General features: G+C 39.6%; 1 protein-coding gene across 1 annotated transcript in view; it reads left to right on the top strand.

Moving 5' to 3' along the window:
- Cntnap2 (contactin associated protein 2) overlaps positions 1 to 15,036 on the top strand; it is a 2,202,731-nt gene that overhangs the window by 1,294,031 nt on the left and 893,664 nt on the right. Inside the window, exon 11 of the mRNA XM_060380093.1 lies at positions 561 to 667. Within this exon, the coding sequence (XP_060236076.1) occupies positions 561 to 667 (107 nt within the window). The remainder of the gene's footprint in view (positions 1 to 560; positions 668 to 15,036) is intronic.

The following is a 15,036-nucleotide window of genomic DNA, read 5'->3' as shown; positions in this document are numbered from 1 at the left end:
TTGCACACGCAGACACTTTAAACAGCCATCTGTAAGTATCCAGATAGGTATAGGAGAATTTTTGAAGACTCATAAACCTCTTCCTATTAGGCTGGTTAATGCCCCTGTTGGTTATGTGCTACTCTTAGCTCAAGCTGCTCTGGCAAACTCATTACGAGGCCCTGTTTTTACAGGTATGGACCTTAATAAAGATAAAATAGGGTAAGAAGTAAGATGGTTCATCTTCCATCACTCACCAAGAGGAAACTTAGGGGGTATCTTTGTCCTTTATAGAATTAAGCTAAAATGAGTCTGTGATATGTAAATGAATCCCTCAACTGTGTGATACTGTCTACAGTTTTATTCAAAAAGGGGACTCTCCAAGCCTATGATACATCATCTTTTGTGTGCCTGGCACCTTCTATCAGGAATCATATTAATCTGCTTAAACTAACAAGGATTAATTGCCTCAGCAAGGCAACCTGGCATAGAAATGATATATTGCCCAAACAGCTTGGAATTTGGCCACTCATAAATCTCATTTGCTTGTTGGTTTATTTCTGTGTCTCTTTCTCTGACAGATGTGTGCCCAATCATTGTGAGCATGGTGGGAAGTGCTCGCAAACGTGGGACAGCTTCAAATGCACTTGTGATGAGACAGGATACAGCGGGGCCACCTGCCACAACTGTGAGTGCCAATTTATCTCACTTTCATCTTGTAATTGCATGAGAGCCATGGTCTTCAGCTACGCTTTACAGCATAGCAACCTGAATTGCACACATCTCACTTCACCTGATTCTGGGGGAAAAAAATCCTCAAGGTTTCATTCTAATTTTCCAAAAACTGTATTCTAGTTGTCAAAATGTATTCTGTTCTGTCTAATGACTCCAAAGAGGGACAGACACATCCAACACTCCATATGTGACATTAGGATGCAGAGATTGAATTCACCTCTCTTGTCTAAAGCATGTTTACCCAAAGAGATTGCTTGGGAATTGTGTTAGTGTGACGTCTCTAACTGGGCCTCATTCATCAACTCATCAGAGAGAGACAGACAGGGACACAGGATAATTTGAACGTTTAGTTTCTGGACAATGCTTGCCACATGCTTACATCCAAATTTTTGGTTACAATATTGGTAAAGCAATGTGTCAGACAGTGGAAGTGTTCATTGACATTACACCTAAAAAATAAAGTCCTGAGAACACAATTTTTTAAAATATTGAAAGTATAAGGTAAGATGCAAAGATTACTAATAAATTAGAATTGTGCTTTCTTTCACATAGCATTATCATGAAAAGTTAAAGAAAAGTTAAAACATTTAATTTGAGTATTTTCAAACATTTCAAAGTCTGTAATATTAATTTTTCCAAAAATGCTTTGATGGTTTTTTTTTTTTTGAAAAGAAAGTTATCACAACATAGAGTTGGGAGAGAAGAGAGTCGTCTGTTATGTGACATATGATTGAGTGTGTACATACATGATTATGTGTGCATTAGTGTGCACTCATGTACATGTATATAAGTACAGAAATCTACATCTGTGCTTTCATGTGTGTACATGTGTTTTTGTGCATGTGTCTCTGTGTGAGTATTCAAGATGTAGAGAAGAAGGAAAAGGAAGGGAAAAACAGATTCAACTTTGTCACAACTCCAGAACACAGAAAATCTCAAATCTAAATTCTCTAATTATACAGATTGATTACTCCTCATATTACTTTTATGAAATGACAAGCAGAATGTTCTCAGAGTAGTCTTGGGGATAGTAAAAGATGCAATATTGTTTCCTGTGCCTTTTCACGTTATTTTTAGTAGTGCAGTAAGAAATCATGTTTAGATTGTACTATAAGTCTAAGTTAAGAAAAGCTGCTTATAATTCATCCTTCTTCACGTATAAACTTGTCTAGTGGGATTCTAAAAATCAAGTGATAAAGAGATTCATAGGAAAACTGACACTGGGGCCAACGGGTGCCTCTGCAGGTAAGGGCGCTTGCTGCCAATCCTGAGTTTGATCTCCGGTACTCACATGGTAGAAGGAGAAAACCACCTCCCAAAAGTTATCATCTGACTTCCCTGGATATTTGTGCATGTGTTCACAGAAATACGCCACACATATGCCTGTGTACACATGCAAACATACATAGTAAATATTTAAATTATGTAACACAGGAAAATATTTTCATGAGTAAAAGCAATAATGAATTTACTTTAAAAAATTAAATTATAACTAAAGTTGTTTCTAATCAAACTTCTCCAAAGGTTGACTTTCAGTAGATATTCTCTATGTAACTGAGTAACAACTCAGTAACTTTGGTCAAAATAGGAAACTCCCCTTTACCCATATATTTCATGTAGTGATTTATAAACACAGTGTTTAATCATAAGAGTTTCTGTTTGTAACTCTATCTAAAGTCAAAGAGCAAGAAATTGATTGTTCTGATAAATGTCTCCTCTCTCGTTGATTGTTTGATATTGAATTAAAAGCTAATAATTTTGAAATAGTTGCTCCCATTATTAAAGGCTGATTTATAAATACATACTATTAACTGAGTAGTTAAGTTTGACTTTTGAGAGCAATAACCGTAAGTGCCAGAATGACCCCGGATGTGTTCACAGTGGAATGAATGGCCGGTTCCAAATTTGAAAAAGGAAAATTACCTCATGTACCTACCGTGACTTGGTACTCCATCCTGCTGGTCTTGTGTCCTGTGCTTCATCCTGCCAGTCTCCGTGTCCTATTACATCATCCTGGTTTTTCCCCATGTCCTGTGGCTCGATGCTGGTGGCACCCATGTTTGGGTGGTATTCCACCCTTTTTTGTCCTACGTCTTGGCACTCCATCCTGATAGACCCCATATCCCGAAGCTCCATCTTACTGGTCCCCATACCCTGGGGTTGAGTATTGCTGGTTCCCAGGTCCTGGAGCAACTTTTTGATGGTTCTTTGTTCTATGCTTGTTTCTGAAAAAGTCAAACCATTCATTTCCAGAACAAAAACTAGATTCCTTATTGTATTTGTTCAACACAGTAGGTATAAATGGGGCTGAATATCCAGCTATTACATGAGCAGAAGTTAACAAGTCAATTTTTATTCTTTTATTATATATATTATGTATAATGTATACATATATATATATATATATAAATATCCTAATACTCCTAACAGGAACTAGTCAAAAATGAAGTATAGAAAATTATTATATTTGTCATTAGTTCTGAATTGACTGAATGGTCAATTTTGAGTCCCTACTAAGTCCATGTCATGCTGTGTGCTCATCTGGAAAGTCTTGGGGTTCCTCTGAGATTTCCTTACTCCTGTGAACTAAAGCTGTGCTTGAAGTCACTCTTACACCTCAAGGCCAAATCGGCTGGTTATTCTGGGTTTTTAATTTCACGGATACAAGTTGAACGTTACTGACCACAGTAGCTAACTAAAATAGAACAGAATGTTTGGTAGAGTTTCAACACTTAACAGTAATCTACAATAGTATTTTGGGTCATTTTCTATACTGGTGCTGACCTGATAAGGGACAGAGAGGAATTTCTTGAGTCAAGACCTGTAATCACGCATTTGTGCCAGGTCACATGCCTGGCTTTTAACTTGTCTACCTTGCTTATTTATTCCACCCTTGGCTGCTTAAGCTCTTTGAGCCAACTTGTTGTCATTGGTGAAAGGCCTGTAGCAAAAGCTCCAGCATGATTAACTAAGATGGCGCCTGGAGACAGAAAGAGCTTCGCCACAGGCAGCAACCAGTGTCTCTCTTTCATTCCACTCCTTTCAGAGGGACTGAGCTTTGTTTTGATCTTTTGTCATCCAGATCACACCATTTGTCCTTAACTGAGTGTTGCTAGTCACCACTGACTGTCATTTCTTTGGCAGGTGGGGTATGCAGTGATTTATTGATTTAACGGCATCTTTCCCCAGAACTGAGGGACGGACTTTAAAGCTAATTTGGATACCTCTTATGCCTTAGTGTTTGTTTATTCATCAATATTACTTCTTTTCAGTAAGCTGTGCATAGTGCTCAGTAGATGTCTTCATTAACACACTACCCCCTGGATGCGAGAATGCCATTTTAGAAATGGTGAGACCATGGGATGCAGAAAGCTGGGGTTTTGTTAACCAAGACCAAGAAGAAATAGTTTGTGACAAATACCAAATACAACAAGTCTTGCCATTCTATATTTTTTTTTCTTTGAAGATGCTCCATCTTAGTGATTTTTCAAAAAGCTACACAGCAGAAATGTGGACTAAAATCCTCAAGGAAGGAGCCAGAAGAGTGCTAGTGTGGCTGCTGGCTTGTTGCTGCGCTGACTTACCTCTAGTTCTCTAAATTGTAAGGGTGTGTAAAACAAATCTCCGCACTTCCGGTGTGGCCCCCCTCTAATGGCTCTCCATAAACACACTTGAGCTGTCCCTAGGCTTCCTTCCCAGCACTCCTCATGCCCTTCAGGACCTAATTATCACCTCATTTTTCCACATGTGTTTCTTAAACTTTCAAGATTATAGTCCTTATTTACATAAATTAAATTCAAGAAGCTAGTCTTATCTCTGGGCTTAGTAAGTTTCTTCCCTCCTGCTGGGGTACTTGGTCTTCTCTTAGGAATCAATCATCCTTCTGTATTCTATGATCATTCTATGGAATTGCCTTTACTTTCCCTTTAACATGTTGAACCCTTTAGGATATGCACCCAGCACAGGGCAGTAATAGAATCTGGGTCTTTGACAAAGACAAGCAATGTTTTGGAATGGAAAGTGTTAAGAACTTCTGAATGTGAGATATATATTTTGAGATAAAATGCTTTCTACGTAGCTGTTTGTTAAGGGGTCAATGCCACTGCTGTGGAAGTAGTGAGAGGCAAACTAGGTAACCTCGCATAGGTCCTTTCCAATTTTAAAATTGTGGCATTTCAGAGCTCAATACGAAAACTGCAGTAGGCGCTCTCGCTGCCGCACACCTGTGTATAAAATCTCTCCCAGGCAGGGCCTTGCTAGGAGACCCAGCAGCTGCTGAGGCAGCTATTCCACACACTGTTGTCCGGAACAGTCACCCGGGGTCCGTGTGTTTGTAAAAAATGAATCATACCACACTGCACATCCATAACATACTGTTTATAATCCATTATAGTTATAAGTAATTTTATTCAAAGCATCATATTTCAAAAAGCATGTAGCCTTATCTGCAACACTGGCATTAACTTAGAACACAATCAGATTTACTGGCCTTTGGCCACCAGGGGCTTAAACAGTCTAGGAGTCAGTGATGACAACTTGGGATAATGCTACAAAACCGAGCAGTCATTGAGAGCCTTGTTATGTCTCCAAATAAAATTTAGATGTTCACAATTGCATTAGTTTGGCTACTGGTACATCTTCTGCTCAAGGTCCTGTTTAGTTTGGCTGGGTCTTTGGAAATCTAGTTTTCTATGATCTCTACTAGGGTTCTCATTTCCTTTTGTGAGGTGTGTGCCCCCACCTTCAACTTACTCGTGGCCCATGCCACTGTCCCTGTTGGAAAGCTGTTCACTTCACCATCTCTGCATTTCTATGTGCTTTTCTCGTCTTCCTCTAGACCTCAACTCGGTCCTCAATGCCTTAGAAATACTGTTGACTGCAACTAGGAAAGGTACCTTACTCTAAGACAAACAGCCTCTCTGAGTGGGAATGTTGCCTTTATATTTGTGCTTTGTTCATAATAGCCTTCTCTTTCACCTCATTGGTCTATGATCTTTGGAAGAAGGAGGTACCAGGTTTTGTCCACCATTTGGACAAATGCATTTATTATACTGGCATACATATGTGTTAGGTGAATGTGCCCTGGATTTAAAGAAAAAAAAACAATGATTGCAGAAATAGCTGGGGTATTAAATCATCATGAGGACTCACACAGAGGACCTCAGTATGTCATTGGATGAACCCATCTTCTAAAATGATATTTGAATAGAATGCTATGGCACGCCATGATTTTATTTCCATTTATTGAAACAGTTATAGGGCACTGAGAAGCAAACTACAATGCAATAAAGACACTAAGTTTAACTCAAAGAATGTAGGCGGCTGCTGTGCTGGATGAGAGCCTAGTGACACCGACATAGACATGGATGGGTTTAAACATGCTCACAGTCTCACGAATGACAAACGTTTGCTTTGAACTTGGTAAAATTCACATGTAATGGACATCACAGACCTTTGATTCATCACAGTACCATGTGTCTATCCTTGAGAAGTCACAGATGGGAAAAACCCAAGACTAGCATGAGACCGTGAGCTCCCCAAGAAGGGGTCCACTTTAAGCTTCCCACCTGCCTAACTTGAATTCTGGACACGACTGTCAGACATATTTTACAGATGTTCTTTTGTCACGTGAGCTTGGCGCACGATGTGGCTTTCAGTCACCCCCATAAACAGAGAAGCCAGGTCTGCCAGTACCGGCATGAGCTGTAGTGGAATCACACGTGCCAGATTCCACCTACCTCCAGCCTCACATAGTCTGTGACAGTCTAGGCTCTGTGGCTTTTTCCAAATTGCTTTAATTCCCTGAACTTCAGCTCCCTCTTGGACATTCAGTAAATCATGTTCGTTCTGAGATGAGATCTGTGTAGCCTAGGTTGCCCGCTAGCTCAAGGTCCTCCTGCCTCAGCCTTCCAAATGCTGGAATTTCAGGTACCAGCCAGTGTTTGTTGTTACATTCTGGGTTTTCTAATTTAATGTCTGTGTATGCAAACACACACACACACACACACAATGTACATGTATATGTATATGTGGATACACATATACTTAAATACGTATTGTTAAGTTTAGTAAGAAACATAGTCACATGACTAAATTTCAATTTAATTGTGATGTATTCATTGTGCATAGTGAAGGACTTCATAACAACTTTTCATACAAGTGGACCATGTAATCATCCCCTATACCTGCCCCTTTCTCTCTCTCTATGATCTCATTATTCTTTGTTTGTTCTCTTACTCTTGTTTCTCTTTTCATGTCACACACATGCTACAGATAATCATGCATATTGTATACATATACACATACATGATTTGTTTGTATCTATGTAAAATCTACTCTCCACAAATGAGAAAGGAACCAACTATCGTTTGCTTTCTGGATGTGGGTTATTTTGTTTGATATGATCTCCAGTTGCATCCATTTTATTTCATGGTTGAGTAAAATTTCTTTGTGTGTGTGTGTGTGTGTGTGTGTGTGTGAGAGAGAGAGAGAGAGAGAGAGAGAGAGAGAGAGAGAGAGATTTTCTTTATCCATTCATCTATTGCCAGACACAAACTGGTTCTGTACCTTGACTCTTGTGAATGGCCCTGTATTAAATATAGATGTGCACCGGCTGGCCGAGATGTGGGGGAAAGTGTTAGCACGAATGCAAATGAGTACAGCTACTACAAAAATGAGTTTGAAGGCTCCTCAAGAACCTGAAGCCAGCCTTGCTGTACAACCAGCAATACATTCTAATTTTCAAACTTTTATTAGGCTGTTAAGTCTCCAAAACAGCTAACCAAATTCTGCATTGATTGTAAATTGCACAGGGATAAAAGTGACACTGATAGAGTCCTCGCTCAGTAGGTTCACCTGGTTTTCACATCAGTGAGTCTCAAGGGAAGAATCATAAATTGTCTCAATATTGAAGCCAGTGCCCTCTGAGAACATGGAAGTCATCCTCAGCTAATCAAAATGCTACACTGGCCAATTTGTAAGCATAAGTCGAAACTGTTTTTTCCAATTCTGACATGGTACTAAGCAGCTAGATTTTGCTTCTCTGGTAACAAGATAACACCACCAAAATCTTTCCACTTGCTTCCTATTCCATTCAAAACCATGGCCTACTTCAGATGGTCCTTGTGTCCCTGTTATTAAACAAAGCTGTAGCAGAGTGCATCCCTACCACGCTCATCAGCACACTGCAGGGGAATGTTTTACTCCCTGGAGTGCAGAAGGGAGGAGCTGCCATGACAATTAAGCAGCACCTTCCACAGAAGGGCTTTATGTTTTCAGTAAAATAAAGCACTTATAATGTTAACTCATCCCCACAGCTGTTTACTGCGATTATTTGCTGTGCATATGTTGAATCATACACTTATTTTTTTATGGTAGGTATGGATTGTTTCAATATTTATAAACACAGAGACATGAAGAAGAGAAAATATTTAATATTTTATTACTTTCTTTTTTCCAATTTTAAGTTATTTGTATTGCCTCCCAGATTATGTTTTCTAATCATTTACTTTTTCATTCTGTTTCACCTGTTTCACTGTCTCCTTAGGAGATAGACAGGGAATCAGAGTGGGAGGAAAGAACCCCAGCATGATGCCAGAGGTTTCAGCTTTTCATAGATTGCATACAGCTGAAATTTTAGTAAGGAGCTTGAGGCGACAAGATAGATAGCAAAGAGTAAAGAGCCCTTCAAAAGCATGAGGACCCAAGTTCAGATCTCCATAACCAACAAGAGATGAAGATATAATGGAACAATGGAGCGTACCTCTCATCCTGGTCAACCAATCTTGCTAAATTGTAGGACTCCATTCTGGGTTTGACTCTGTCTCAAGAATATGGTGAAGACCAATAGAAGAAAGCGAACTGATATCAACATCTGACCTTCACAAGAATGTATACACACATGTGGACACGCCCCCACACGGATTCAAACACACATATACACTAAGCACTTACATGCAAAATAGTTAAAAGGTGTTAATGCGCCCTTGCTGACTTGCATGTTCTCCAGCCCAAAAGCTCACTTTCTCGCTGAAGATGAAGCACTTGAGTGAAGAGAAACAATGACAAATGGTGTCATTTCCCGAAGTCACGCTTATTAAAAAAAAAAAGCAGCCACCTAAAAGTCCTTTCTGCACCTTGTCACCTGGTGTCTACAGGTAATGTGAATGGAAAGAAATGGGAATGTGCCATCTTTACGGAATGTCGGAGGGCAGTTTCAGGGCCATTCTGTCTTTCGGATACAACCAAATAAATTACACTGGATTAAAATCGTGCAGGTCGTTTGCAGAAACACAGCCCAGGGACCTTTACCTTGCTAAGGCTGCCCAAGTTTCAAGTTAATCCTTTTCTCTGTGCTTTGCTTTGGAACTCTGGCTAAGATTAAACATTGAGAAAAATGATTTAATTTCAGTTGTACAAAGATGTGCAAATACTTTCAAAACATGTTTTCTTTTTCTTTCGTCTTTCAGCTTTAGAAAAGAAAAAGTTGATTTGCAAGTGCATATTAAAGAGCATTGTGCTGGGGAGACAGGCTGCCATTCTGTGAACCTCCCGCAGGCTATGATGTGCCAGAGCTGGGTCTGGAGGGAGCTGGCAGTGTACATTAAATCCCCCAGTAGTTTGAATCCCAGTGGCCATCTTACCCAGGCTTCTGCGAGCAGAAAGGAATACAAAATACCCATCTCCGTGTGTTTGTCAAGTTAGCTTATGGGGGGAAGGAATAGAAAGCAAGAGACTAGTTTAATGTGAATAAATGAATGCGAAGAAACCTTGAGAGGCTTATACTGCTCAAGGAGTAGGAGGAAACTGAAATTGAGCATAACATGTATCTTGCCATAAGTCTTTTTAACTCCCCGTCAAAGAAAAGTATCTTTTGTTTCTATGTTCTCATTAGCCACCAACTTTAAAGCTTAAGTTTGATTTAATTTGAGAACTTCATGCACATCTTTAATGTGTTTTGATCACATCCATACCTACTCTCTCCCTCCAGCTCCTCCAAGACAGTTCTTCCACTGGGCCTCCCTTCCAACTTTATGTACTCTTTTGAAAATTATTATTATTATTATTATTTTAAATTTATTCACTTTTATCCTGGTTGTAGCCCCTTCCCTCATCTCCTCTCAATCTCACCCTCCTTCCCTCTTTTCTTCCCCACTTCCTTCCTCCCCATCTTCCTCCCCTAGTCCACTGAAAGGGGAAGTCTCCTTCCCTACTATCTGACCCTAGCCTATCAAGTCTCATCAGGACTGCGTGGTTCCTCTTCCTCTGTGGGCTTGCTAGGTTGCCCTACCAGGCAGAAGTAATCAAGGAGCATTCAACCAAGTTCATGTCAGTGACTGCCCTTACTAGGGAACCCACATGGAGACTGAGCTACCTATGGGCTACATCTGAGCAGGGTTCTAGATCCTCTCCATGCATGGTCCTTGGTTGGAGAATTGGTCTCTGCAGGATCTCTGGGTCCAAATTTTTTAAAGTTGTTAGTCTCCTTTTGAAGTTCCTGTACCCTCCAGGTCTTCCTATCTTTTCTTTCTTCCATAAGACTCCATGCTCTCTGCCTAAAATTTAGCTTCGTGTCTCTGCATCTTATTTGATCCCCTGCTAGGTGGGGTCTTTCAGAGGATGTCTGTGGTAGACTCCCATCCTATTCCCCTTTTCTTCCACTTCTGGTATCTATCCTGTTTGCCCTCTAAAAAAGAATTAAGCATCTTCCCTAGGGCCCTCCTTGTTGTTTAGCTTCTTTAGGTTCATAGAGTTTGGTATTTTTATATTATATTATATTATATTATATTATATTATATTATATTATATTATATGGCTAATATCTACTTATAAGTGAATATATACCATGTATGTCTTTCTGCTTCTGGATTACCTCACTTAGGATGATCTTTTCTAGTTCCATCCATTTGCCTGAAATTTTCATGATTTTTTAAATAGCTGGATAGTATTCCATTGTGTAAATATACTACAATTTCTGTATCCATTCTTTGGTTGAGGGACATCTGGTTTGTTTCCAGATTCTGGCTATTACAAATAAAGCTACTACGAACATAGTTGAGCAAAGGTCCTTCTTATATGGTGGAGCATCTTTTGGATATATGCCCAGGAGTGATATAGCTGGGTCTTGAGGTAGCACTATTCTCAGTTTTCTGAGAAAGTGCCAGATTGATTTCCAAAGTGGTTGTACAGGTTTGCACTCCCATCTCAAGTGACAGTACATGCTGGGGAGGGGCTACACTCTTAAGGAAAAATAGCTTACTCATTGCACCTACAAACTACCAATAGCTCCTTGGCTAAAGGTGTGTCTATGTGAACCCCACCCCCATCCATATTAGCATTCTTACTGGCTTGCACTTGTATAGATATAATGTTAGCCACCACAGATGACTGTGAGTTCAGGTGTGCAACAACTTTGCCATGGCTGGAAAACACTGTTTCCTTCTGGTCTTTCAAAATCTATGGCTACTAAAAAATCTTTCTGTTTCCTCTTCCAAGGTGATCCCAGAGCTCTGAAGCCACAAACTTTGTATTGTGACTCTTCATAAAGTTAGTATTTATGATTATCATAATTCATAGACATTTTCAATTTGTTCAGTAATTGTATGTATTTATTTAATATGCCACATGCTAGGCAAACACAGAAATCTAGACAAACACCCTTCTCCTTATGAAATAGGTAAGCCAGTTATTAAAGGAAAGGAAGATAATATTAATATGCTATTAGAAGGTAGAAAATATTTGTTTATAGGCCAAACTAGTGTAAATACAAATGCCCACTAGAGAATAAATATAGGCCAAGATAGCTGTAGAAAGATTCAAGGGAGAAAAGAAATCTTAGGTAAGTTCCTTCCAGGGTTCTCATGAGAAATAGGACTAACTGTTAAATATTTAGGAGTTTTGTGAGAGATTTTTTGACTTTCAATAACTTCTACCTGGTCAGTGGGAGAGTTTATGCCACAGAGATTGAAAACTTTTACATATGAAGAGCATCTGAGTGAAGCTGGTTTACCAACATGCCGGGACCCAGTTTCACTATTCACAAAGCAAGAATGGGTATAGGTGCCTCCCAGCAGGATAATGAGGGGTACAGGTGAACTGAAAATCATGCCGCTGGTGTCTACACTCCATGGTAGAGAGATGGGTCCCACAGAGGGCCAGCAAGTTCCCAGATGAGCAATCTGTTGAGGATCTGGGAGACAACACTCTTTCAATATCTCAGTATCCAAGGTTGACTTAGACAAGTTTCCTCTTCAGCAGTGCTCCTACCATCTGTGGCCTACTCTTCATCTTGCCTCTTATCACTGGGTACTTTAGTAATCTGTATCTTGCTCTCTCCTGAGTCTCATTTCTTTAGCTTCAATTGCAACTTACAATTTTATGGCTATACATCTCTACTTTCAGGCTAAAACTTTCCCCTAGCCTAGCACATCTTAAAAATGTCAGCATGTTTCTCCTTTAAAATGTGGTGCAAAAAAAAATATTTTTTTGCTAGTTACTAGTCATATGATCTATGACAAGTTGTTAAACTTTTTTGTACCCATTAATAACATTGAGGTTCTCTCTCTCTCTCTCTCTCATACAATGTATGACTTTGATGTGAGTTTTGATCATTCACTTCTACCATCAAGTAACTTAGAGTTTTTAGAAGAAAAGATATGTCTTAAATATTGTTAAAGATTCCCCACAACAGGCTGTGGTTTTAATCATCCATGACATAAGAAGAAACTATGTGAGGCTTCTTAATAATGCTTAAATAACATTTAAACAGGATGGGATTATTTGACGTCACTTTAACTTTCAACATTTCATTTATTGAAAGTGAGTTTGTTTAAAATCATTTACCAAGTTATGCCACAAATACCAAGCTTATTATTTACTCTTATGTAACAAAAACTTAATTCTAATGTTTTTAATTTAGCCAAATCTATCAGGAGAGGCTTTTCCTCTTAGCACCTCTTATACCTGGGAATCAGGTATATCGTGTTTATACTCCACCAAATTAAGCACTTGAGTTTGTTTGCTGAGAAACTACTCAGTGACAAATTTTGCATTTTGAACCACTGACGAGGAAAATGTGAAGACTGAATTCACACTTCCTTTTTTATATAGATTTTTACAAATCATGATAAACATTAGGATGTTGCTGGTGCATTATCTCCTCCCTACTTTCTCTTGCTCAAAAACCAATGTTCAGGAAGATTGGTAGTTCTTCTTGTAATTTACAAGGGACAATTTTATGCACATAAAGCAAGTGCTCCTGTTGAATCCAGTGAAAATATGAATCATGTGTCCTGCTTTACAAAATTAACAGAAAGAAAATCGCCTTTGGGATGTGTATGAGTTTCAAAAAAAATTGAAGTATTTTTGCATGTAACATCTTTCAATGTTGTGGAACATCATTCAACTTGGCCAAATAAAGGTGACATGCTTATAAGTAGATACAGATTTGGTTAAAGTAGATAATCTTATTTTCAAGTAAACTGACCCAATAATTTGTAATCCCTCGATCCTATCAAACGATTTTCATCCAATGTGCTCACAGTAGCTGCTGTTAGTAAAATATGCCTACCCCACTCTTCAAAGACTGCTTTTTGTCATCACAGATGCCAACACCAAATGCCAGACAGTATTGGCATCTACAAAATTGCTGTCATTGCTCATTAGCAGGCATCAAAATGTCTTAATAATATTCTCTGTCATTATCTTGGTCTGCTCAAATATCAGTGAAACACATCCTTCTTGCCAAGGCACATGCATGACTTTGCTGTGCCGCTTAGGGCCAAGCTAGGCTATCCAATTGGATTGCACAAAGAAACAGGTGGGAAGAGGGAATTATTTCTTTCTACCTGGTAGCATGGAACTCATACTTTGGAAGAGGGACTGTGTATCTTTTACTGGATGGCTATCTGTCACCCAAGGATTCCACAGAGGGGACAGCCAAGTATCTCATGGAACATGTTTCCTGGCTCGCAAGTGCTACCCATTACAATGTAATTGACATCTATATGAACTTCTCAAATTAATGAAACCCAAATTCAGTAGCCTTGAAGGATTGCACTGGATGTTCCTACACTACCCAAAGGTAGATAGGTAGTGGAAATCTCAATAATTCATTTTCCAAAAGTCCACATTTTTACATTTCATAGTACATTTAAGCAGAGAGAATAAAAGAAAGCACCAGGAACTTCCAGGGGGACAGGGTTCTTCAGTGTCAGCTGGAGCAATCAAAATTGCTCATTATCGGCAGAAGTGGAAAACTAGGCAGCTGTGCTTTCTGTTTGTTTCTTTGATCTGTGATCATCACTACACCTAATGAGAAAGCCTGGGCTACTGTAAAGAATGCCTCTTTGCAGCTGACCACGAAGCCAGTTAGCCACAAGGCAGCATGCCAAATGGAAGAGGAACAGCAATGGGGAACAAAATCCAAGGCAGTAACTGGCAAGTGACTGATTTTCTTCACTGCTACAGCTCCTGCTTATTTCAGTTGCCATGGTTACAGATAAACATGCCTCCCAGCTTTGCAACATTTGCCTTGTCTCAACTATCTCAGTCACTTCTACAATAGCATCGCAGAGAGATCCTTTTGTTTTTAGTTATACTTTATTTACTTTGTATCCCCGCTCTAATTCCCTCCCTCCCAATCCTTCCCTTCCTCCCCTTTCTCCATACACTCCCCTCCCCAAGTCCACTGGCAGGGGAGGGTTTCTTTTTCTTCCTCCTGATCCTAGTCTGTTAGGTCTCATCAGGATTGGCTGCATTGTCTTCCTCTGTGGCCTGGTAAGGCTGCTCCCCCCTTAGGGGGAGGTGATCAAAGAGCAGGCCAATCAGTTCATGTCAGAAGCAGTCCCTGTTCCCATTACTATGGAACCCACTTGGACACTGAACTGCCATGGGCTACATCTGTGCAGGGGTTCTAGGTTATCTCCATGCATGGTACTTGATAGGAGTATGAATCTCAGGAAAGACCACTGTGCTCAAATTTTTTGGTTCTGTTGCTCTCCTTATGGAGTTCCTGTCCTCTCCAAATCTAACTATTATTTCCTATTCCTTTCATACGATTCCCTGCCTTCTGCCCAAAGTTTGGCCACAAGTCTCAACATCTGCTTTGATAGTCTGCAGGGCAGAGCATTTCAGTGGCCCTCTGTGGGAGGCTCCTAACTTGTTTCCTGTTTTCTTCTTCTTCTGGTGTCCATCTTCTTTGCCTTTCGGAGTGGGGATTGAACATGTTAGCCAGAGTCCTCCCTCTTGATTAGTTTCTTTAGGTGTACAGATTTTAGTAGGTTTTTCCTATATTATATGATTATATGAGTGAGTATATACCAT

The sequence above is a fragment of the Meriones unguiculatus genome, chromosome 3 (assembly GCF_030254825.1).
Source record: "Meriones unguiculatus strain TT.TT164.6M chromosome 3, Bangor_MerUng_6.1, whole genome shotgun sequence".
NCBI lineage: Eukaryota > Metazoa > Chordata > Mammalia > Rodentia > Muridae > Meriones > Meriones unguiculatus.
This window is presented reverse-complemented; position numbering and strand designations above follow the sequence as displayed.